The sequence below is a fragment of the Brachyhypopomus gauderio genome, chromosome 13 (assembly GCF_052324685.1).
Source record: "Brachyhypopomus gauderio isolate BG-103 chromosome 13, BGAUD_0.2, whole genome shotgun sequence".
NCBI lineage: Eukaryota > Metazoa > Chordata > Actinopteri > Gymnotiformes > Hypopomidae > Brachyhypopomus > Brachyhypopomus gauderio.
In genome coordinates this window covers 1,857,594-1,882,342 of record NC_135223.1, presented here as the reverse complement: position 1 = coordinate 1,882,342, position 24,749 = coordinate 1,857,594, and the positions used below count along the sequence as shown (strand labels likewise).

Here is a 24,749-nt window from a genome sequence, read left to right as displayed (position 1 = left end):
CCAGGAATGTTTATTCAATATTTAGAGTAATGTCAGAATGAAAACTGGGGTAAATATTCTGTAAAAACATGTCTGTTCAACTATCCAAAACAACTAAGAAATAAACTGATACATGAGCAGTCAAATCAGGATTGGGCCTAAATTATTACAGTCACAGTGGCCATCAATAGAAGGGAATAAAATGCTGACAAATCAGATATACAAAATTAACATCTATGATAATGATTCATTGTTTAACAAAATGAGCCATGGGCTGCAAAGGTTGAGAGAGATAACGGCTAAAGATCACTCATCTATTACTACTAATCCACACTGTAAATTAACAAGAAACCGTGATATCTAAACACAAATCTGGGCAAATTCTCTACTTAAAAAAAAAAAAAAAAAAAAAAAGGTACTGATATATAAACTTGCAAGCTACAGCAAATTACCTGGATTCATTTGCTCTTAAACATAGATCCATAATTCAAAATAAATTATTTAATAGTTTGGCTTTTTTTTTTTTTTTGCAACAAGCCACAAATCCGTACGTTTGACCATTTTAACGCAAACTAGAGGAGGGTTAACAAATCTTGGTGCGACTTAATTCCTGCTGTATATTAAGATGACATTAGGATTCATGTATATAATTAAAACTGAATGGACTGAATGCACACTTGCGTGCTACTGCGCTCACAGGTCAGCATAAAAACAGGGACTTAGCAGCTGCTGCCATTTTACGAAACAAGACACTTGAAAAAATACCAAAAATAAAAACAAAAACAAAACTAGAAAGGGTTTAGTTACAGATAGGTTTATCTTTAATACTAAAATAGTAGCGCAACAGTTAAAAATACAGAACTGTGATAGATGTGAGAGGTATAATTCTGGATAAACATTCTATTGGCCCTCATAGGTTTGTTATTTTCCTAACACCTCATTACAATTGTTCCATTAAACATTTCCTCATTTAGTGTTACACATGGTGACAATCCCACTGATGCCTCTGTACCTGTAAGCTTGAACAATAGTTTCAGCTTGGTCCTCCAGTATGTGCACATTTATGCTCAAACCCAGCACCCATAAAATTTGCCCCGGTGTTCGTCACGGGCTAGTTCAGGTGTGGTGGAAGTTGGTGCAAAGCAAAAACAAAAGTGTGGCATGTTATATATAGGCACTCGGTAACACCAATGGAACAGACTTAAGGCTACTGAAAAGATGCAGTTACAAAATGTGAGGAGCCGTATATTTAGCAGCTATCCATGACTTTGTATTATTCATGATTATAAATGATGCAGTGATAAGGTGTGGATTGAAAAGAAGCAAACCTATGCTTTAATATCACAAAATATCAGTTTATACTACTGAATTACCAAAACAACTCATAGCTGTTGAACATTCACACAATGGATTTTTAAAACATTTACTTTTTTTTTTTTAGTTTATTTCATTTAACTTTAAATGGTCAAAAACCCAGAAGACACTCAATTCCATTACAATTAATGCTAAACTTTCTCCATTTACTCTTAATTCTGAGAAACGAGAAGTTATAGAAATTCGCAACAGGGAAACCACCCTTACTTTTAATGCTGCAACTGTATGCATAACAATTGCACTGTGGACTTTAATGGACACAGCATGAGAAAAATTAGCAGTAAATTACCACCCTTGAGCAGAGTGCTAAACTACACAGAATGTCTAATTTAATTGCAACAGGTAAATGGACCTGAAACCCTCAGAACACTCCACGTGCATGCTCGATGTAATGCTGATGCAAGTCCGTTTCCTGACTGAAGGAGATCCCACACTCGATGCAGGTGAAGCTCTCCGTGTCTGTGGGAGCAGGCAGGCACGTGTCCCTCAACTCTCGATCACCCAAACATTCCTGGTGGTGATCGATGAGGTCTCTGATCTCCCTAAAGGACTGTGGACAAAGGGAGCAGCGATAGGGCTCCTCACTTTTGTGAACGGCCTGGTGCTGATCAAGTGCTCGCGGGGACAGGAACGTCTTGCCACACTGGGGACACTTATGGTTCTTGGGTGCCTGTGCATCAGCAGCGGCCGCGGGTTCCTTTAGAAGTGAGACGGCGTCCCCTGCTTCGCGGGCGGGGGTCTGGAGTTTAGACGGGGGCCCAGACACCACGGAGGCGCTAAGGCGGTACCGGAGTTCGGTCGGGAGACGCCTGCGCACTTCATCGTGCCACGCTAGGTGCTGCTGAAGCTGACTCTCCGTCCAGTAGCCACGGCAACAGAGCGCGCAACAGTGCGGCCGTGTCCTCGCTGCCTCTTTATGAGCACCCAATTGTTCCTCACTGGGAAAAGCTTTGCCGCATTTCTGGCACTTGAAGAGGCATTTTGTAGTGGTCTCTAATGGACGATTCGGTAATGATGTCCCCTCGGCTACTGGTGCCTTAACGGGTCTTAGTGACCGTTTCAGATCAACATCGTGTCCACTGCATACCTTTTTATGGTTATAGAGGGCTCCTTGTGAACTGTATCGCTTCTCGCATTGTGTGCAAGGAAAGGGCTTGTCTGCTCCGTCCGACCCTGCCGCTGGGCGTCCCCTAGCCCGTCTATGTTTCTGCCATTTGTGTGCACGAAGACCTCGTACGTTCATGAAGCTCCTATAGCAGTGGGGACATTGGTACTTCATCTTCACCCTTTGTCCTTTGGCTTTGGTCAAGTTGTTTTTGGGTGGATCTAAAGTAGCTTTGAACGGTTGACCAGACGGCTGCACATTGAGGGGACTGGCCCCCATTTCCTTGGGCTCTTCAACGGTGTCGGAGGGTTTGGTGTGTTTGCAGGCAAAGTGGGAGGCAAAGAGAGATCCACTGGAGAAAGACTTGTCACAGTCTGGGCAGGATATGTTGCTCTCTTCACCTGTTGTGCCGAGTTCAGTTTCTCCTTTAAGTTGTAGACCAGACTGAGCCTTTATTGGTGGGTGATATTTTTGGTGCCGGCGGAGAACACAAAGGTAGAAAAACCCCTTGCCACACAAGCTGCATAAAAAAGGTCCATTGTCCATACTTTTCTTTGAGATCTTATTATTTTTTAAAAGTCTAGCTATTTTTTTGTCGTTATGCCATCGTTTGTGCGTGCCAAGGGCTGAATTTGTAGAAAAATTCCTTCCACACTCCGAACAATTAAATGGAGCTCTGGCTGAATGAGCTCTTGCTTTGCCTGTTGATTTGGGTGGATTTCTAAATTCAGATTTTAATTTGCTGGAAACATGGCCTGTGCTGTGAATCCTCTTATGAAAATTAAGTGCACCTACAACTGAAAAACGTCTGTCACAGACGTCACACTTGTATTTCAAACCAGCATCGACAGACGGAAGCGTTTTGAGTTGGTTTGTAGTCTCTGGATCATTCACAGATTGAGTGGTCTGATTTAGTACATTATTTTCTGGAGACTCACTCTGATTTTCTAATTCCTTTTTCTGGTGCTCAGTCAGCTGGCCCTCAGAGAGATTCTCTAGTCCTAGGCACTCTTTCTGGTGCAGGTGTAATGCTGACTCACAAGTGAAAAAAGCAAAGCAGGTACGACATTGGGGCAATTGTAAATTTCCTGGAAGGCCAGTTTCATAGCCATGACTTCTCATGTGAAACTGAAGGGCCATAGCACGAGAGAAAAGCTTCCCACAATCAGGACAACTGTACGAGTTCTTCTTCAACTGTTCAACCTGATGGTCAAATGACTTCACAGGGGGCGGGGTCTGATCAGTGTTATGGACAAGCTGATGTTTAAGAAAGCACCCCAACATGCGGTAAGATTTACCACAAACGTCACATTTATGCTCCTCTTTTGTTTCCGTGTGAGCGGTCCCCGCACTTGTCTTACGAGAGTGACGGCTGTACACCATTCCTCGTTTACGGCCTCGTCTCTTACGCCTCACGCATCCGTTTTCAGACTCGTTGGAGGCTGCTGTGATTCTCATGTTAGCATCTGCACACTGTGGCTGGTACTGTTTGTGATGAAAGAATGCGCCCAAAGACCAAAATCCTTTCCCACATTTCTTACAATGATGAACTTTTGGGCCCAAAAGTGTCTTGGTTGGATTAAAATGCTCCATCTTTTGGACTGTCTCATTTGGAGAACCAGGATCTTTGCTGCCACAAACCTTGCGATGGTTGTAAAGGCCGCTGGGATTTGAATAGCTTTTGTCACACCGCAAACATGCATATGGTTTCTTCGCAATGTTGTGGTGTTGCTGGTGCGAGTGGAGAGCAGAAAGGCGAGAGAACTGCATTCCACATTCTTCACATTTAATGCTGTTCTTCTGCAGATCAGCAAGCTGATACATAACGGACTTGTACGGCTTCCTGTCTTCGTGTTTTCCCAGATGAAAGTAGTGAGCAGTCTTAGTGAAACTTTCATGCCCACAAATCTCGCACGTTATTGTAGCCTTCCTGATGGGGGCCATATTGCGAATTTTTTTCCGGAAACGAGACTTTTTCCCCATTCCTCCTCTGTGCCATAACATGTGACAGCGCAGAGCCATGGCCTTAGCAAACGATCGATCACAATCTGGGCATTCAAACACCTTGGCATCCTGAGGATGACTTCTGTCCATTTCTGGGTTTTCTAATCCTTCCTTCAAATGTTCATAGTCTATCTGCACAATCTTTACATTCATTTCCGGATTAATTGTCTCAGAAGAGACTGGTTCACCTTCTTGGCTCAAGTTAAGACAAAAGTCTTCTTTGTCCTCTTGATCTGACTCGCACAGCAACTCAAGATCAGGGTTCTGATCCTGAAGGGAGTCATCGTCACTACTACAACTATCAGATGCTGTTACGCTGATGACTTCTAAACTATCATCTACCACCTCGTCATCTTCTGCACCATCTGCTACATCACAGCTTTCCTCTCTTTCCATACTGTTGATCTGGGAAGTGCTTTGTGAATACACTGCGGAACCAGCAACAAAGTTTTCAGACTCGTCTTCATCACTCTGGTCTGAGCCCAGTGAGGAACCAAGAGGGGATGACTTGGGGCACCTCTCAATAATGTCACTAAACACATCAGTATGACAGAGCTGATGGGACTGTAGTGCAGAGGCACGAGAAAAACGACGGCCGCAATCCTGACATTCAAAAGCCTTCTTCTGCAGCTGGAACACTTGGTGAAGAAAAGACTTTGCAGGCAACTCTTTACTGTGGGCTAATCTTTGATGTTTATTGTAGAAAGTCAGTGAGGTGAACACTCTGCCACATTCCTTACATTTAAATGTTTGTCCACTGCATAGAAGTTGTGCGCGCCTTTTATGCCAACGCTGATGACATGACAGAGCTACTGTGCTAACAAAGGTTTTTCCACATTCTGTGCATTCAAATGAACGCTTAACCGCCATCTTTACTTTATCATTTGAACAGTTGGCAGAAAATCTTTGATGTGTCCCAAGCCCACACAGAGTGCGAAATGCTTTGCCACAGGTACACTCAAAACGCTTTTGCTGAGGTCCATCTAATTGTGGAGAGGTTGTGTCAGTGGCTTCTTCCATTTTAACTGGAGACGTTTTTCCAGTTTCACAGCCCCGTGACTTAACTAGTTTTACCTCGTGGCAACGCTGATGTGCATCGAGCGCTGAGGCACGAGAGTAAGAACGGCCGCAGGTCGGGCACTGAAAGGACTTTTTCTTTAAATGAGCCAACTGATGAAAAACCGACTTTGAGGCCTGCTTGTGAGAACGCTGATGGTTAAGGCATTGGCCAATCGAAGCAAACGTCTTACCACAATCTCTGCACTCAAAAACTTTCTGTCTCACCATGTTCTGACCGGTATCTGACATCGATTCCTTTTTAATGACTTGGTTGCGGTGTTTCATTTGGTGGGTGAAAAAGCCCCTCGAGCTTGAAAATTTGCGGCCACACAAAGCACAGCACAATGTTCGTCGACCTCCGTCTGTTGACACTAGCAGATCGTCCCACTGTGAATCCGTGTCCAGGCAGACTATGGGGCCATCGTGGGTGTGCTCCCGACGATGCTCCAGGTACTCATCCTTGTTCACAAAGGCCTCACTGCAATCCTCACAGCGAAATGGCCAATCCCCTAAAATAGAAAGGGCAAAATGGGAGGTAAGGAAGACTCCTGTTGCCAGAAAAAAAAAGAGAAAAAAAAAAATCAAATAAAAATTATGAAAATTAATTTGTGTATGTGGTCTATTATGGATGGTTACCTATTAGAAAGACTTATATTTATATGAAGTAAAGAAAAAAACAGGCATACAATGGATAGAACTTGTTTATTCAAATGCACTTAATACAACAAAATTGACAAAGTGAGATTATTACAATAATGTAACAAATAGCCCAGTGCTTTAAAAACTGCTGCAATTACTCTGCACCAACCCCCTTTCCCCCCTTTATGGTACAAAAAAATAAATCCTGCATTTTTCATCAACTTTAAATTCCTTATATTATTATGTATTTACTGATGCGCGACATATTGAAAACAGACACACGAGACAAGGGAACCCATAGGGACCATGAGGTAAACAAACTACTCATCCCATAAACCACTGCGGTCTACAAAGCAGACACTAACCCCCCCATGACCACTACGCTCGGTAAAAATGGCAGACATTTGCCAAGGTAGCAGGTCTCAATTTATCGGACATGCATACCGGCGTCTCAGAATTGTGTGTGAATGACGGTGCCAATAGTTTCAAAATGTAAACCCATTAACGGCACGGAAATCAAATATAGATTTTAAAGCGAGAAGCACACGCTGTTGCCCCTTGTTGCCATAGTTAGCTAGCAAGCTAAACCCCGACCAGCGTGGCTAAGCTAGCGGGTTTTAATAACAGACACTCAGCAGAATTTAAACTTCACCACTCACGTCTGTATATGATTAAAAAATGAACATCGGCTGTATTAGTAGTAACTACACTCATATCGACTGTACGTTAGTAACGGACGGCTGGGACTATTTTACACAGCGGAGGCCGACAGCACTGGCGCTAACGCGGCTAACGCTAGCGCGGCCAGCCAGACGCTTTGTTGGACGTCGGAGCTAAAATGCTAAACCACTTACCATCAGTACGCTCGTCTCCGTCAGACGAACCCGGTTTTCCGGCGGCGTGTTGTCCGTGGCCGTGGCCCGCCGGCGCGGTCGCGTACTCGCCGTCCTCGTCCTGCTCCTCCTTCACTCGGATCTGCGGAGCCGCGACGTCCGTCGCCGCGACCGCTCCGCGCTCCTGGGCCTCCAGCGCGCGGCCGCGGGGTTTTAAACGCTGCCCCACGCCGGTGGCGTCCGCGATCGAGGCGTTATCGCCGCTCACCGAGCCCGTGTTGCAGTCTCGGGCGACATCGCTTTGGTTTTCAGGCGGCGCGCTGTTCGCGTTCGCTTGCCGCCTGTCGTCCCGTGGCGAGTAAACAGCAGCCATGTTGCTCCCACACAGCTCGCGCGGCCTCTCCCTCGCGGAAGCGCGTGCCACATTTCGCGGCAAAGGACCTATTATATCAGAGCTGGGGAGGCTCGCGCGACCCTGACAACGGGGGCGGACATCCGGTAGAGTTCGGATCACAAATAAAGGTTTTATGGGAACATTTGTTAAAGTGGCTTCTTAAAAAGTCTTCAGAACGACCCGTTCTTGTATGTAAAGTGAGTTTATCTGTCAGAATGTATGCTACTACTTTTTAAATAATTTGACCTCACTACGAAATTGTATTTGGCTTGATGGTGTGCAGGGAACCGTTCACTATTTATATTTTTTACAATAATATTGTAACGTAGATGTTTGCCATACCTCTAGTTGAGTACTGAAACACATTTGTGTATATCTATTGAGACTATTTGTAAATTACTGTTCATCAAAAAAATATTGTTTATACAGTATTGTTCATAGCCAGTTTATACAATAACATAGCAATAGGTTGCCTTACAGCAATAACGTTAATTACAAACATCATTAATACTTTGTTATTTAAATAATTACTATTACAGTCTGCCAGGATCTGGCATTTAATTTAGAGCGTTGACACTGAAAACAATCAAACAAGTCTGTCAAATTTTATTTAATCTAAAGCTACAACAATAAGATGGAGGTAGACAGATGATCAAGCATTTGAATGATTTTAACATTTCAAGAACCTAGTGATATGGCCTAAATTTAGTCCTGTAAAATGTTTGGTATTAGCACAGGACAACATTAAAACAATGGACGCAGCACTGAACACAATTATGTAAAAGTTCCAAGTTTCGGAGGTTTGACACAAAATGCTAAGGAAATCTGATTAAAACTGAACAGAAACAAAAAAAAACTTGCAGAACATTTACTAGATGACAAAAATGCTTACACAGTCCATCATGTGTACGTACAGTATAGCAACATTTTATGGGTATTGTATAAGCATTCAACCTAATTCAGAAGGGAAACACTGTAAATTTTAATTCTGAATATTAAAATAACAAAACAATCCTTAGTAATGTTTTGAAATGAAACGTATGAACATGGAGAAAACATACAAACATTTCCATTCCAATTCAGTTGACAAAATAAACTCAGTTGGGTACTTGAACCAGTAAGTGTTCATGTAGCAGATATCTTACCATGAAATAATTACTGAGGATCCATTCAATAGGAATACCACAGCTCAAGCAGTCAGAATGCGCTGAGGATTAAATAATTCAGGAACTGCTTCCTCAAGCATTCTGTCTATAACAGAAGACAGCTGTCAGAATGGCAGCTCGATAGCCATTTATATTAAGTGCGTAGAGGGCCACTGTAATGTAAATAAAGTCAGTTTCTCATGTTTTTTTTAGTTTGGGGGGAAAAGTCAGATCTCTCCCTGTGCATGTTGGACATAATGCATTTGTAATTCTAACTCTCCGGGTAACGAGCGTCCACAGATCATGCATTGAAAGCGACGGTCTGGGGCAAACGGCAGTTGACTGCCGAGTTTGAGCGGCTCAGTCCGTTGTGTTAAATGGGACGAGGGCAGAGCCTGTGTCAATACTGATCTCTCTCCCATGATGCCCTGCGGAGTGAAAAAGACGCTCTGAGGCGCTGAACCTGAAAGTTGCCCGGCGACAGAATGAATGGGGAGGGGCCCCGGCAGAGCAAGTGCTGCCGGCAGGGGGAGTGTGGGGGCCATGAAGGAGGAGGTCTGATTTAGGAGAATCTGAGGACCTGAAACTACAGGCACTTGCTGTTGAGCAACCACAGGCCCCCGCTGTATCTGCCCATTTAACAGAGCTTGGGAAACCACCGGCGCATTCTGGAAGCCCCAGAGGGTCCCCCTGTTCCCGTGGATGAAACCAGCAGCTCCAAACTGAACGTTGACTGGTCTGATCTGGTTAGCCTGAGGCACTCTCACCCAGGCCGGGGGTATTTGATTTGGCTGTTGCTGTGGTAACTGCGGAGGGCGAAACTGTTGTTGCTGTAGGAGCTTTAGCTGTTGCTGTAATTGTGGGTCCTGTAGTTGCTGTTGCTGTAACATCTGCATTTGCTGCTGTGGATTCAGGATCAGCTGCACTGGAGACTGCTGCTGTGATGGGTGTTGCATTATGTGCAGCTGGGGCTGCTGTATACCCGTTTCATTGACAGGTTTGTCCTGCACGTTCACGGTCCTGCAGATTTCTTGAGCAGCTCTAAAACTACAAGGCTTACCGTCAGATAAAAGGGGAACACTGTAGGACTCCTTTGGGATACTTTTTTTGCCCATTTGTGTTGAAATGGGTATTTGGCTGGCTAGAATTGATGATTGCTGCCCTTGGGGTGGATCATCTCTGTCATTAATATGCTTGTCAGATTCATTTTTAGCCTGCAGCGTGCTAACTGGTACTTTTAAACCAAAAGTGTTACAATTATCTGTGGGACTAGCAGGTTCAGTCTTAGTGTTTAGGGGTCTGTCAGAGAAAACGGGCCAATGTGATAACTGGCCTTGAATGTTCAGCAACTGGTCTGGGGAAATCTGCGGCTTCGACTCCGGTGAATCCACTTTCGCAATTGACGGCAACTTCGGTGCTGACGAACTCGCCGCCTGTTGAGTTTTTTGCCCCTGCTCGTGTCTCGCTATCGACGGGCTGGAAGTCAAACCCACGCCGGAGGAGGCCTTTTGTGCTGTGCAGTTCTCCGGAACCTGCTTGGCAGCCGGGCCGGGCTGAACCTCCAACAGGTCGTCAGCCCAGCCCGAGCTCTGCTGCTGACGCAGGAGGCTTGGCACGCCCTCCGGTTTTGGCAGGATAGGTTTAGGATGCCCTCCTGCCACTTTCCACGGCTGCTTATCGTCCCTCACCTGTCCCTCAGAAACCCACCTGGGCTGCGGTTGGTGCTGTAGCTGAGGTTTCATTTGTACTTGCCACTGCTGCTGCTGTTGAGTCCCCGATGGCGTCTCTGCCGGCCAGGACAGCATGGACTGCTGGGAGTTCGGCTGCGCTCGCTCTCGCGTGTCCGAATCGTAGACGGACGAGTGCTGCCCCGCGAGGGTCGGCTGGGGCTGCCCCTGCAAAACCTGACCAGGAAAAGTATCCTGCTGCAGGGGCCACCCCACTTCACCCTCCGCCCCCGACCAGCCCGAGATCCACTTACTGCTCCTCCTGCCCTTGCCTCCCGCGCCTCTCGACCTCCCTCTCTGGGAGAGGATGGACGGCGCCTGCGACTGGCTCTGCACTTGCCGCTTACGCATGTGGATCTTCTGGTGGACCAGCAGACTGCTGAGCCAGGGAAACGACTTATGGCATTCTTGGCAGCGGTGGGGCCTCTCCCCGGTGTGGGTGTTCAGGTGGTCACGCAGCAGGTACGCCAAACCGAAACTCTTGTCGCAGAGGTGGCACTTGTGAGGTTTGTCGCCCGAGTGCGAAAGCATGTGACGCTGCAGCTGGCCCTCGTCGCTGTAGCCCTTGCGGCACTGCGAGCAGCGGAAAGGTTTCTGCTGGTGCAGCCTCTGGTGCGTCTTCATGTTCTGGAGAAAAGCAAAGTCCTTCCCGCAGTCCGAGCACTTGTACGGCTTCTTCCCAGAATGAATGATTAGGTGCTGCTGCAAGTAGCTGCTAAATCTGAAAGACTTTTTACAAATATGGCACTGATAACCCTTGTTATGTATGCGCATGTGAAGCTCTAAAACTGAACGGTAATGGAAGCTTTTCCCGCATTCTTTGCATTTCAGTGCCTTCTTCTCCGCGTGGTCTGCCCACTCTCCTCCTCCTCCTCCTCCCGACACGTTATCAATACTGCTCGCTCGTGCCGCGCTGAGAACCTCCCTCTTCAACGGCGCCGGCGTGACCTCGTGAGTGAAAGCGTGAGACTGTAAAGCGGATTTGTCCACAAACTGAAGGGGACAGTAGGGACAGGCGAAGACCTCGTCTGGCTTCTTGCCGTTGCTCCGTTTTTCGTATTCGGCCTCGTGTATCAACATGTGCGCCCGGAGGTCGGCCGCCTTGTAAAAGAGCTGCGGACACAGCGGACAGTTGCGCTGCTGAGCGAGGTCGACGTTCGTGTTCTCTTTCCCCGCCGTCTCTAAAGCGGTCCCGTTAGGCGCGTCGGAACCCGCACCGCGCTCCTCTGGCCTGGGGGCGTCCGAGTTTTTCTTATGCTGGCGACAGTGCGCGCGCATGTTTTGCGCGAACGCGAACCTCTTGCCGCATTCGCCGCAGCGGTACGGCTTTTGCCCGGTGTGTAGGTACTGGTGCTGCTGCAGGAGGCTGCCGTGCTTGAAGCTCTTCCCGCAGACGCTGCACTGGTGTGGCATTTCCACGGTGTGCCTACGCCGGTGGTCCTCCATGACCGAGCGGTGCCGGAACACCATGCCGCAGTCGGGGCACTCGTACGGTTTGAGGGCGGCGTGGGAGCGCTGGTGCACGTGCAGGCTGACGGCGCACTGGAAGCCCTTGTTGCACTCCAGGCAGCGGTAAGGGCTCTCCAAGGAGTGGCTCTGCATGTGGGCGTTGATGGACACCCTGTACTGAAACTCCCTGCGGCACAGGGGGCAGCGGTACGGCTTCTCCGGGTTCTGCTGACAGGCGTGCAGCGTGAACTTGAGCAGCGACGACACGCGCTCGCCGCACTGCTCGCACTCCAGGCCCTTCTCCTCCTCCTCCCTCCGCTTGGAGCCTCTGTGCGCCGCCGTCGACGGCACGTCGTTCGACTTGTGTTCGCCGCGGTGCTTGATGAGGCTGCTTCGGTGCTGGAAGGTGAGGCCGCATTCTCCGCAGGTGAGAGACGCCTGCTCGTCCTGGTGCATGTGAACGTGGCGATGCAGGTTGTACGTCTCCCTCCGCGTGAACTTCTTGCCGCACTCACGACATTCCCGGTGGCTCTTCCTCGGTTTCACTGGGGCATTTGGCTTGCGGCACTTCTTCTCCTCCTCCTCTTCCTCCTCCTTCTGCACGGCCCCTCTGTCCCCACCTTCAGTCTTCTCCTTCAACTCTCCTTCTTTTACAGGTCGTGCATCTTCTCCCGCTGTGTCCTCCGTTTTCTCCTCTTCATTTTTCTTAGATTCACCATTACACTCCATTTCCACAGTCGTGTCTGTGAAGTCCTCACCATCTTGGGCCTGTGGGTATTTTTCATGCACGGTATCCACAGCGACGCATACGTCTTCTGTATTTTGGTCCTCTGTTTGCACTTGGAGTTCAGGCTCTAGGCAAAAATAATAAAGAGATTCAGGGTTTTTCTGTTTCTTTAAAAAACCTAGCAAGATATTAATTCTGCCCATTTTCCATGAATACTTAAGTGTCTTTGTCCTTGCATTCCACCACTAAAGCATCCCAGCATCTAACACACAAGTTGTGTGGTTGGGACAATTATGCATTTCACTACAGAACACATGCCTAAAATGTAATTTAAATGTATAAAAAATTAGCAACATATTTTAAATATTTTGGATTATTTAAGAAATTGTCTAACAATATATAACATTTAATTTAAAGGTATGTGTTAAATTATTATTATTATTTTACTCTCATCCATTCAAAAACTTCCCCACACCATCAGACCGACTGATAGCAGACTTACACCAATTCTGACATTACATACACAGACATACATACATGTACACACACTGCACTGCTACCTCACTGTAAACTGTAAATTGTAAATACCTAGAACACTCACTTTATACCTGTACATATTCGAAACTCTGTCACTTTACATATATATAGACATTGTTTCTTTATTATTTATCATATTGACCTTTGTTGTATTTATTTCTTATGTTACTGCTGCTCTGTGTGCCCCTCAATTGCCCCCCGGGGATGAATAAAGTTTTCTGAATCTGAATCTGAAGTAAAATACAGCCTTTCACTTCTCATCCTTTGTTTATCCTTTAACAAACTGACTGGAAACAGTCCTGCACTTATCTTTATATTCATGTTGCTTACAGAAAAGCACAGAACATTTACCAATATTTGAATGTGATAGAACATCGGTTTAAAACAGGTGACCGTTTTTAACTAACCCAATAGTTGCAGTACACATCAGATATCTTCCACTTGTATAAAACCAAAACATTGATATGATTCAAATCTATGTTTTCTTGTCTTAAAATCTGAACCTATAAATGAAATACTGTTATCCGGTCAGGGCTATTTAATGTGGCCACTGTGCATAATATGTTCATTTCTGACTGGGTAAACAAACTGGCTAATTACAACGTTATTCTCCATTCGTCCAATTAAAACGCACACCTTGATCAAGATGGATAGACTACATTTACAGCACATAATTACACTGTAAAATATATATTCTATGAGTTGGGATGTCATTACTGTAAGTAATATTTGCTGTACTGTACAAAATTCGTTTCACTTACCCTGGTTCACTATTCCAGTCAGTTTAGAAAGTTGGAAAACTAACGTTTAATTGGCCAGTCTAGACGAGGATTGCTTATTGCTTCAGAAATACGCTTCTGGCGCACAGCTGTGGATTCTGCAGTATTTCTACAATATTTCTAACAGTTAACGTTACAGTAGCCATAGAGGAAGATCTCAGGTGAGATTCTGCATCAGTGTGTTACTACTATACATGTTGGCCCAGAATGTCAAACAGGCGGTTTCATTACACTGATGGCATCATCCTGTTTAGAGCTCCACAGTGGTCCAAATTCTGCATCTACTTAATTGTGGAGAACACTGAAATTCTGTATAGAAGAGTAAAAACCATAAATCATGTAGGCTCTGGAAAACCCTTTGTACTCACTGGAATTTTCCTTGCACGATTTGCTACACGACAAGTCCAAATCCTCTTCCGTCTCCGACCAAACCAGTTCACATTTCTTTTCTTTGGAAACAACACTTATCTTTTGGGCACAGTGCTTGGACGACATGGTGCCATCGCAGCTGGTTTGTCTTATTTTACTGTGCAGCGCGGACTGCAGCAGGCTGGCGTGGACAGTTGAATTACCCACCAAGTGTGCAGATGGGGCACAAGACTGCTTCGTTTCATTGACCTCGCCGCTTTCTCCACACAAGGCAGAGTCAGCGACTTCGTTAAAAGAAAATGCAAGTTCGCGTTCTGTATGTCTAACCCCTGAGAAATCGCCGTTTTTGACCTGGTTATCCAGTACGTTTTCGAGTTCAGGCCGTAAAGCGGCCATATTTACCTTAATTATTCCTCTATCCGATGGAGCTCCTTCCTTAGAAATATTATGGATGTTCCAACCCCACTTCACGGTGAGTACTGCCATCTACTGTGCCGGAGGGCGCATTGTTCAGCCACCACTAGTCGTGTTTTAAGTCTTAAAATTACGTTTCGTCCTTTTTGGAAAATTAACTGAAACATTAAATCTTTAATGCAGATAGGGATAAAAACCATAACAGCTGAAAAACCATAGTCAAACTAGAAGCCTTTTCTCACTATTTCTGCATCTAAAATAAATTCAATTTTATAGTTTCATCACTGGAAAATACAATTCTCATAGATATATTTTGTAATAATGCAATTAAGCATTTCACAGTTGGAGTTCAACACATTTGTAAATAGAATGATTACTTTCACATCAAAGGAATCAATATGTATTTATTATATGTCAGAGTAACTCATCTAATGTTCTTCTTAATCAAGTCTCCAGCTAAAACACAATCAACAAGAAACATGTTAAATTCACAGATCCTGTTTATTAATACATGTTCTTATCCAGACACTTACCAGTTAAGGTCCTTCTATAATTACATGATATAAACTTTGCAAAAGGTATGCACCGATCTATAGAAGCTACCTTGTGCTGCATGCAGAGAACAGATTATCAGCATTAAGTGATTGTTCAGTTAAAAACGTCTCCCTTTAACCTGGGAATTCAAATTCCTTATAAACCATTTGCTGCAGATGAATTAAAAACAAGGTCACCTTCAGCATCAAGCATTCCATCGCTGCCTTTGAACAAAAAGCTGTTTTCTGTATTTGACTTACCTCAACAGGACCATTAAAAGGTATCTTACTCTGGCTATTATTAAATAAACACAGGCATAAATAACAAAAATACACTAAGTGTTAATTTAAATGGTCAATAAATTACTGTGTAAGAATATGCATAGGTCAATTTAGATATAATGGCATTAGGGTTATTCCATGTCAAACAAGCTAAAGAAAAGAGGTCTCGACAGCCAATATATATCTGGTAAACACTGTATGAAGGGATACAAAAGTGATGTCAAAGTTATAATTTTGAATCTTTTTTAGTTAAAATGTTACTTGGATGGAAGGAATACTATAAATCTATGCACACAGGATTCCTTCTATACGTGCCTTATACATATTCTGATAATTCTAGGCTGTAGAGGAACCATGTATCATGTTTGTAGAGAACTTGGAAAAGAGATTTTGATTTTCAGACTGTAACATCATATAACCAGTGGTGCAAATTTGTCTGCCGAGTTCACATATTTCCTAACTCAGTTCCATAGCAACCTGACATAGAATAACCCTTTAAATAGAACACTTGCAAATTTACATACAGCCTATAATTTTTGCAACAGTCATAACAATAAAATTTAGCTTTTAAGACATGGCACATACTGCGGTTAGTCAGTGGTACATCAGTATATAAAACGATAGTTTGAAATAAATAGCTATTGTAGTTGAACACGACTCACATATCTAGTGTTTACGCCTTCGTCTGTGTTCTACTGTTCTACCTCGACGAGGCCGTTGCGTATTAATCTCAGCCGATGACTCAGGCTTTGAAGTGCCATCTAGAATATCTGGGCGTGGGTGTACGGAGGCGACGGGCACTAATATTTGCTCGCTTGCGTTTTGAGGGACGAGCTGCCCGAGCTGCTGGGGTAAGGGCGGGGGAGGGGATTCCTGTCGCGGCTGCTGTCCGATCGGGTGCTGTGGAGGCTGCGTGTGCTGCTGCTGCATCTCCAGGAGGCCCAGGAGCCGCTGCAGCAGGACGTTGTTCTGCTGCAGGCTGATTGTGAGCGCCTCCTGCGAGGCCACCAGGGTCCGCATGTCGCGCCGGAACCCTTCGCCGAACTCCCGCAGGTTCTGCTCCAGGCGGTCGCCCAGCTGCACGGCCGCCTCCCCCAGCCCCCGGAGTTCGTCCTCCAGCCAGGAGGTGCGTGACGGAGGGGGCTCCAGGGGGCCCTGGTGAGCTCCGAGCGACGGTTCCGGGCTGGCCTGGGGACTCCCGTTCAGGAAGGGAGCGCTGTAGAGGGGCGAAGGAGGCAGCCAGCGCTCCGATGTCGGGGGCGGCACTATCCCGAGCCCTAGGGCCAAGCCCAGTTTGTCCTCCATGCTGTTATCTACACCCTCACCATCTTTGTTCACCTCCTCGCCTTCTTGCTCCCCGGAGTCTTCCTCCTTTTCAAAGCCATCTCTCTCAGAACCGTCTCCTCCTGTAACTGATTGACAGGAGGAAAATCTAACTGTGCTCACATTGCAGGGTTTATACATTCTCCATAGAATTACATTTATTATACTAAATATTCTATTGTTAGCATATTGATATATCAAAATGTTAAAACAGCTAGCATTTCTTTTGTGTATTTAGAGAGATCACCTAACAGAATTCCTTCAGAATTCAGTGAGACTGAATGATTGAATAATCATAACTACACTATGAAATAAAAATATGTAGTGAGATGTATACATATAAACATACAGCATGGTATGTAAGATAATTGTCATACCAATATAAATGATTTTACATGCTCAGTTTGTCAAAATTAGTAAACTAAATCTCATTCTAATCTCAATATTAATATTTTGTTAGATTTGTATTCCCATAGTCTTCGCTATTTCATATATCAGATATAGGTCCATGAGATCAGCTATCTTTAAATGAGTTTTGAACCCCATGTGAGGGTGCTCCATTTGGTAATGCTCCTAAGTATGAAAAATTTATAACATTGATGCATAGATGTTTCAAGCACCTGTGTCCAAATGTCCTGTTTCTATGGAGACTTTTAATATCCCACACACGCAATATGTGTGTGTGTGTGTGTGTGTGTGTGTGTGAAAGAGGGAGAGAGAGACAGACAGAGAGAGATAAGACTGAAAAAACAAACAAACAGCTCTGAAATGCAAATATATGTGCACTCTGACTTCATTAACACTGGCACTGGTCCATGGGGCTAAAATACCTTCATGTAACTAATTACATCACATAGAGCCACGTGTCTCATTGGCTGGAATGGACTGTCACACTCTGCATGTCGGCTGGACTTACCGCCTTTACAAATTCCACTTAATTCTTTCTACTGTAATTCCAGTGCGAGTTATGATTCTCCTTATGATATATGACTGCTGCAGCTTGACCCTGATAACAGTAGATGTTTGTAGACCCTTTAATGTGAACATGAGGTCATTGGACCATCTGGCGTGAACATGGCTTACACAGGGTTATCTGCTATATGTAGATTTCTACTGGTTTGGGATTTTCTTCATTTTAGATTAGTTGTATTGACTGACGAAGTCAGGGCACCACTAAACTGACTCTTCCATTTGCTCCAGAATCGGTCCAGTTCAATTGTGGTCTAATCCAGCCTAGCGTTGTGCCATGCAGGAGTCTGGAGTCTACACTCCAGGTTTTGACTGATCACTTGCAAATATAAACTTTTGTGATTTTACAATATGTGACAAAATTGTTCAGAAGTTTACATATAATAAAATGCATATAATAAGCCCCTCCTACCCCCTCACCTGGATCCGTGTCGGAGAGGCAGGTGAAACTGGCCTTCCCTCGTGCACTCAGCTTTTGGCGGGCCTGGTGAAACCTGGGGCTCACCTGAGGCGGCCCGCCCAGGCCCGCCATCCCTCGGCTGGACGGCAGGTAGCACGTGCGGTGCCGGGCGTCCGCCAGCCTCCCGCCGTTGCGCCTCTTCAGGTCGTCCCAGCGCTTCTTCACCTCCCGCAGGGTGCGCGGGACACGGGACACGGCGTTCACGCGCTCCAGGATGCCGGCCCAGATGCGCTCCCTCTCCCGCCGCCGCAGCCGGCCGGCCGGGCCGAACAGCTCCCCCTCGCATCGGGTCACTTCCGACACCAGCACCTCCAGCTCGGCGCCACTAAAGCGACTCTTCCGTTTGCCTGCCCCCCCCGAGGCCAACGCTGAAACCCCTCTGCCTAATGGCAAAAGGCAAAGCAGTACATGCAACATTAACCTACAATGTGGAAAGTTCTAGAAAGAAGTCAGCAAAGACTCTATGCCACACGCTCGATGACCACCTCTATGTGGCAAAATGTCAGCTCATTTTCCAACATGGCACAAGAGCTGGACATAATAGACTTTTTAAAAGCAGATTAAAATATATATCCAGATAAGCTTTGGTATGATGGTAAATCTTTAATAATAATACAATAATACAAACACATTACTTGTACTATAGCTCCCTTAAAGTCACAATCATGAAGGTAAGAATGATGTAGTAGGACATTTATTCCTCTTTGAATGTATATGGTAAGTACTGAATGCAAACCAACACATAACATAACATCATTTTAGCAGTGTAATGAAAGAATCTCCATGAGGAATAATGCGTGTTGAAAAACAGTATGAACCACTGATTTCATATTTGTAGAGATGGCTTCATAAATCCATGATGGGTAAAGGACTGAATTCATTCAAAATACCAATGCAATAAAGGTGGTTTGCATTCAGGACCAGACCATGTGTCGGCTTTACATCATCTCCAACTGCAGAGCTGCCCGTAGGATTTGGGGTGTGAAGGCTAACAAGGCTAACAGGCCACTCTATCTAGCTACGCCATCAGCACTCACAGACCAAAGAGTCTAGTAACGAATCAGATCACAAACACTTGCACATTAGCTGGTTGGTCATACCATGTCAAATGGCATGAACGGGGCAGATTTGAACAGCTCTCCCAAAACGTGGAGGATTTCAAAAGCTTTTGAGCACACCACAAGCCTAAAGCATCTCCTCTCCCAATTAATATGGCAGGGTGGAAATGATCAGGGTTATCTGTTAGGTCCAGTTACCGTAATCCAGGTTTATCAGATAAAGATCCCGGAGGGCGACAGCACTGCAGGGTTTAGTGGGTATCCTGCTCTAACCAAAGCACTACTACGCTCTGCAGTGTTGAGGACCCACCAGCACTGGAAATGAGGCTGAAGATGTTCTAAGTCCAGAGGTGCTTATAAAGGATTTTGTGCTGTTTGACATCATTCAAAATAGCTGAAAGAGTTTTGTGAAAGACACAACGGAAAATCAGGTGAAAATGTAAAAGCCCATGCATGAAAATATAATGGAATGATGTGGCAATCTTCTGTCAACACCCCCCGCCCCGCCCCGCCCCGCACTTATAATGTGCATGTCCAATTACACTGCACTTCAATATTTCAATATGGCCTTCTTTGTTTTGTCACTTTTGAAACTTTTTTACACATCCATTCCGTGCTGAGATATGTTAACTCAGGGGAACTTTGCACACCACAATAAAAGCAACAAGCAGCAGCACTGAATCCATGTAGCCTTGCATGGGAATTAAAAGTCATGCTGCTCAGGACCAACAGTGTTGCTGAAATGGGGCAAGATGAGCAAATCTCCTGCTCAGTGTGAAGCCACAGAGTACAGCAGGTCACTGAAACCACCGAGTGCAGAGATGATGAGAACCAACAGAAAACTACACCTCACACTAATCCAATCTCTCCAGTATTAATATTATTATTTGAAAACAAACATATTTTCAAGCAAATACATAAAATTGTGGCAAAATTACATAACTGTTAAAAAGCAGTATGGGAATTATTTTAATCTGGAAAAAAGATTAATCTATTGCTTTAGTCCTAAGTATCTAATTTGATTTGACAACCAAGTGACAACAATAAATAAATAATGCAATAATTGTGGTACATGTGGTCTTGTCAAAATGTTGTACTTTGACAATCTACCTCAAGGCAAGTGAGAATTACATGTTTTTATTCATAGGACTAACATACTCCATAATAATTTGAAATAACGCCATATGTTGTTTAGATGTGAACACTGCCATACTTTATTATGACATTGTTCTTCTTGTTTTGGGAGTCTGCTGTCATTTTAACACCATAACAGACCAATCAATACATGTAATATTATTGGGGCTCAAACAAAACTCTGAACTGGCTGACTGGCCGTGCCATGTGATTTCACACAAGGCTCAGACATTTGACATGGGATGACCCTGAAATGCTCACAACGTTTGGAAAAATGGGCGAGATTCATGCACTTTACATTTAGTTACAGCTGGCCATTTGCCTTCTGGACAGATCCTTACTGCGCAGCTTTAAGCAATGTAAAACATTTAAAGACAACCAACAGGAGCAGCTTACTTTGTTCAGTGGGGATTAGATCATCAGAGGACACTCCAGGAGCAACAATGTTGGGATGTACTACCACGACGTTGAAAGGGAGGCTACCAGCCAGCCCACTGCTGTGATCACAGCTACCTTCCGAGTCGTCGTCTTCCCTGGGAAAGCCGTCCTCTGAGACCCCCCCTCCAAAGGGACCCTCCGGGGACTCCACTTTAATGTGCATGGGGGGGGAGTGCTCATACAGCAACCCTCCCTCCTCATAATATTCAGTCATGGATCAGGCCGAGTTTGCAACCACACGGAACGGACCAGCGGACACGGTGCCATTCACAAACTGCCTGACGTGCCATCACAGAGCCATCGCTATGTGTTCAGTGCGTCGACGTGCAGCCTGTCGAGGCTTGCCTTGATCACGGTCTCCGTCATACACCACCTCCAAACAGCCACCTGCCTTAAACGGAAAACGAGTCTACTAACTTAAAAGTCATTACAATTAGGCCAAATCGAGAGTAAAATCAATCACCATTAAATAATCTGTAGCTTTTGACCACACATGAGTGATACATATGTTCTGAAAAACACGTCCAGACTTAGAAGAGGCGTGAGAAGCATATAGGAGTAATGTGTAGAATAAGGTCTGTCACACAGAAGGAGGCGTTGCCAACACTGAGGAGTCCGCCAGCACATTTCATGGCAGTCTGATCTGAAAACGACAAGGGGGCAATCTCAATGGCTCTAGCCGAAAGCATAACAAACAAAACCAAAACAAAAAAATTGCAATACTACGACAATAGTACTACCACACTTACAATAATAGACAGTAAGTCAACTATACCGTGGTCTACATTAATCTGTCGCGTCGATGCGCATTTATTCTGCACCACATCCGCAATGGATGGGCATCCGGCATAAATTAACGTTAGCTGTCTTAGCAACATCGCTAGCTACGGTGTCCATTGCTAGCCATTCGCAACCAAACACAGCCGACCGCCTAAAAGTCACACCGTATTCACACTCGCGGTTAGAAAGAACGTGGTTTGGATGCACATCGTATCTTTACTGACCTTGTGACGGCGCCTCATAACTCATAAAAGAGATTAAAATCCACCTTTGAAACGCCAGAAGCTATGTTTCAAAATCTTGGGTACATGTACACAAGACGGAGCGGTCGCCGGAATGTGACGTCACGTCGGCCCCCGCGAGCGCGAGTGCGCGCGGACCCGTCAGGCCGTTGTGTTTCTGGAGAGCTCGCGACCTACAGGCGCACGCGTGGACGCTGCAGTGCAGCGAAACGCGCCGAGAATTACACTTGGCAAAGATTTTAATTTAGGATCGTTTGTAGTGAAGTGAGTCTTTTTGAAAGAAGAAGCTTATTTGTGTAGCCACATATTAACCGTTTTTAGTTGATAGACGTTTCTCATAGACCTAGCCTACAACAGTCCATGAGAGGCAACTTCGATTAATATAGGCGATTTGATATTTAGTTTAATTCATTTTGAAATTATTTGAAATGTGAAAATTTGAAGCAGTGGCGTTAGGCTAAGGATGTCCAGCGAGGCCATGAGTTTTTTATTTTTATGTGCCATTATCCTAATATCCCGTATTCTTCTTGTGATCTCAACATAAACGTGATTTCTTCGAAATAAGTTTTTTTTCTTGAGAGCTTGTGTGTGCTTTTGTAGCGCTTTCAACAATGTATTTGTAAAAATAAATACATAAATGTAAGGTGTACTGGATTAATACAAGCTATCTGAAACCCCTCTCTAACGTATAATAGAAAGTCTCAGTAATGCTTGTATGTAAATCGAGAAAAAGAAACGTCTCGTTCACGGTGTGTGTGTGTGTGTGTGTGTGTGTGTGTGTGTGTGTGTGTGTGTGTGTGTGTGTGTGTGTGTGTGTGTGTGTGTGTGTGTGTGTGTGTGTGTGTGTGTGTGGCCATGACCGTAAGTGTTTAAGTGACTGTCCTCCACTGGTGTCAGTCCGTGGTTCAAGTAAAACCCGATGCGCTCATCTATGATGTAGACAGCATATATGCCTAATTATGCATTTCGACACCATCAGGAAAATAAGCGTCGTTCTCGGAAAACAATTGATATCTTGAGATCACGAGAAAAAAGTTGTCATAATCTAATTATGAGATAACAGTACAAATATAAACATACATATCTCATAGCCCATCTGGACCTTCTTAATTAGACCTATCCATAAATCGTATTTTTTAAAAAACAATTTAGTAAAATAGGCGGGCCAAAGTAAAATCTGATGGAATTGGACAGGAGTCTGAAATCCTCGTCCCAAATAGCAGCGTTTTACCCGGACAAATTGGCTTGATAAGATATGAGCTTTATAACTAATGGGAATAGTTATGAGCATCTGTCTGATCTGATTCAGACCCACAAGGTTGATGAACACGTGTTGGGGGGAGGTATGTGGGTGGAGGGTTCTGTGGAACTGGACAGTTGAAGTCTGAAGTTTGACAGAAAAAACAGTTCTACGTTTTAAGAACAGCTTTCTTTGAACGCTCTTCAAGATTAGGAAATGTTTCTTTTTCGTGGCAGACTTATTCTCTGTATATTTTTTCTCCACTACCAAGTCGTTTTTCCTGTCTCTGGTGAAGATAAGATTGTTGGAGGTTATGAGTGTGAAAAGAATGCCGTGCCCTACCAGGCATCTCTGAACACTGGACATCACGTTTGTGGAGGCTCTTTGATCAGCAACACATGGGTCCTTTCTGCTGCTCACTGCTACTCATCGTAAGTCAAATTTGATTACATATTTTCCCTTAAAGTGTCATTAATTCCACTTCCATTAATTCCTGCTTCAGAAATGTAATGGAAGCTCTGGTGTTTTTGTCCTGTATTTACAGGACCAAACAGGCTTACTGACTCCTCTGTCTTGTAAACAGCCACATGCAGGTGCGTCTGGGTGAGCACAACATCTCTGTGAATGAGAGCACAGAGCAGGTCATCAGCTCTGCCAAGGTCATTAAGCACCCCAGTTACACCAGCGGTGCCCCCGACAATGACATCATGCTGATAAAGCTTAGCCAGGCTGCCACGCTGAACGCCAATGTTCAGACTGTACCCTTACCCAGCAGCTGTGCTCCGGCTGGAACCATGTGCCTGATCTCTGGATGGGGAAATGTCATCAACACTGGCAGTAAGTGCTGTTTTTGTGTCTTTGGCTAGTACTACTTGTTTGTGAAGAATAGGTAGATTTTGCATTTACAATAGCTTATTATTTGTTATGAGCACACCATGTGTCTCTGACTATCTGTCTCACTGTTCTTGGCTGCAATGTTTCTCTTAAGCAAACCTTCCTGACTGTCTGATGTGTCTGGATGCTCCTATCCTGAGTGACGATGTTTGCAAAAGTGCCTACCCTGGTAGAATAACCTCCAACATGTTCTGTGCTGGCTTCATAGAGGGCAGTAAAGACTCTTGCCAGGTAATGAAAGCATCAGAGCTCAATTATCTTTCTTTGTTTCAGTTTACTGGTCATTCTGGTGGTGTGATATAACTGTTGAATTTCAGTATAAGATTGTTTAAGACATCTGAAATAATTATACTGTATATCATATATCAATGATACAATATGTCATACATAGAATATGTCATTACATAGAAGTAATACTAATAAATTGATCAAATTCACAGCAAGAAAGAAAAAAAAAAACATTAATCAGAGTATCAGTTTTGTGCTGTTGCCTTTGTGCTCTGGCTAATCTATGAATGTCTTCTCCACCCCCCTAAACCCCACCCACCACAGGGAGATTCCGGTGGCCCTCTTGTGTGCAACAGCCAGCTACAGGGTGTCGTGTCCTGGGGTCACGGCTGTGCTCTGAAAAATAAGCCTGGTGTCTATGTCAAAGTTTGTCAATACACTACCTGGATCAGAGACACCATGAGCAAAAATTGAGGCATTTCGACTGTTTAAGTTTGTGGCACTTATAATAGTAACAACCAAAATATCAGAATAAATTAACATTTTATCTTAGCTTGTGAATGTGTTGTCTTTGGGGGAGCAAGGTACTTGGGCAATAGATCATTGAAGACTTGGAAACGTAATACAGAAGATG

The 24,749-nt window shown here is 44.7% G+C and overlaps 4 protein-coding genes across 12 annotated transcripts; 1 reads left to right on the top strand and 3 right to left on the bottom strand.

Annotated features, from left to right (window-relative positions):
• Positions 1-471: 471 nt before the first annotated feature.
• LOC143473271 (uncharacterized) lies at positions 472-7,440 on the bottom strand. Of its 2 annotated transcripts, none has more exons than XM_076970167.1 (2): positions 7,015-7,440; positions 472-6,069 (listed from the first exon to the last, which is right to left on the bottom strand). In XM_076970167.1, exons 1-2 carry the CDS (start codon positions 7,364-7,366, stop codon positions 1,715-1,717), a joined length of 4,707 nt encoding a protein of 1,568 aa, XP_076826282.1. In that variant the 5' UTR covers positions 7,367-7,440; the 3' UTR covers positions 472-1,714. The 2 variants fall into 2 exon arrangements, with proteins under 2 accessions (XP_076826282.1, XP_076826283.1); XM_076970168.1 differs by having other exon boundaries at positions 472-6,030; positions 7,015-7,439.
• A 528-nt stretch (positions 7,441-7,968) lies between these two features.
• On the bottom strand, positions 7,969-14,547 carry LOC143473273 (uncharacterized). Its single transcript, XM_076970169.1, has 2 exons — positions 14,120-14,547; positions 7,969-12,562 (listed from the first exon to the last, which is right to left on the bottom strand). The coding sequence occupies exons 1-2, from the start codon at positions 14,514-14,516 to the stop codon at positions 8,760-8,762; spliced, it is 4,200 nt and encodes a 1,399-aa protein (XP_076826284.1). The 5' UTR covers positions 14,517-14,547; the 3' UTR covers positions 7,969-8,759.
• Positions 14,548-15,016: 469 nt separating this feature from the next.
• On the bottom strand, positions 15,017-21,894 carry LOC143473278 (uncharacterized). 6 transcript variants are annotated; one of them, XM_076970175.1, is made up of 5 exons: positions 21,736-21,894; positions 21,195-21,374; positions 20,690-21,122; positions 18,062-18,484; positions 15,017-16,761 (listed from the first exon to the last, which is right to left on the bottom strand). In XM_076970175.1, exons 3-5 carry the CDS (start codon positions 20,943-20,945, stop codon positions 16,016-16,018), a joined length of 1,425 nt encoding a protein of 474 aa, XP_076826290.1. In that variant the 5' UTR covers positions 20,946-21,122; positions 21,195-21,374; positions 21,736-21,894; the 3' UTR covers positions 15,017-16,015. The 6 variants fall into 6 exon arrangements, with proteins under 6 accessions (XP_076826290.1, XP_076826291.1, XP_076826293.1 ...); XM_076970176.1 differs by having other exon boundaries at positions 20,690-21,118; XM_076970178.1 differs by having other exon boundaries at positions 15,017-16,755; positions 20,690-21,374.
• Positions 21,338-24,740, top strand: prss1 (serine protease 1). Of its 3 annotated transcripts, none has more exons than XM_076970190.1 (5): positions 21,338-21,491; positions 23,289-23,424; positions 23,577-23,830; positions 23,982-24,118; positions 24,440-24,740. In XM_076970190.1, exons 1-5 carry the CDS (start codon positions 21,401-21,403, stop codon positions 24,587-24,589), a joined length of 768 nt encoding a protein of 255 aa, XP_076826305.1. In that variant the 5' UTR covers positions 21,338-21,400; the 3' UTR covers positions 24,590-24,740. The 3 variants fall into 3 exon arrangements, with proteins under 3 accessions (XP_076826305.1, XP_076826304.1, XP_076826306.1); XM_076970189.1 differs by having other exon boundaries at positions 23,265-23,424; XM_076970191.1 differs by lacking the exon at positions 21,338-21,491 and adding an exon at positions 21,913-22,017 and having other exon boundaries at positions 23,265-23,424.
• The last annotated feature ends 9 nt before the right edge of the window (positions 24,741-24,749 follow it).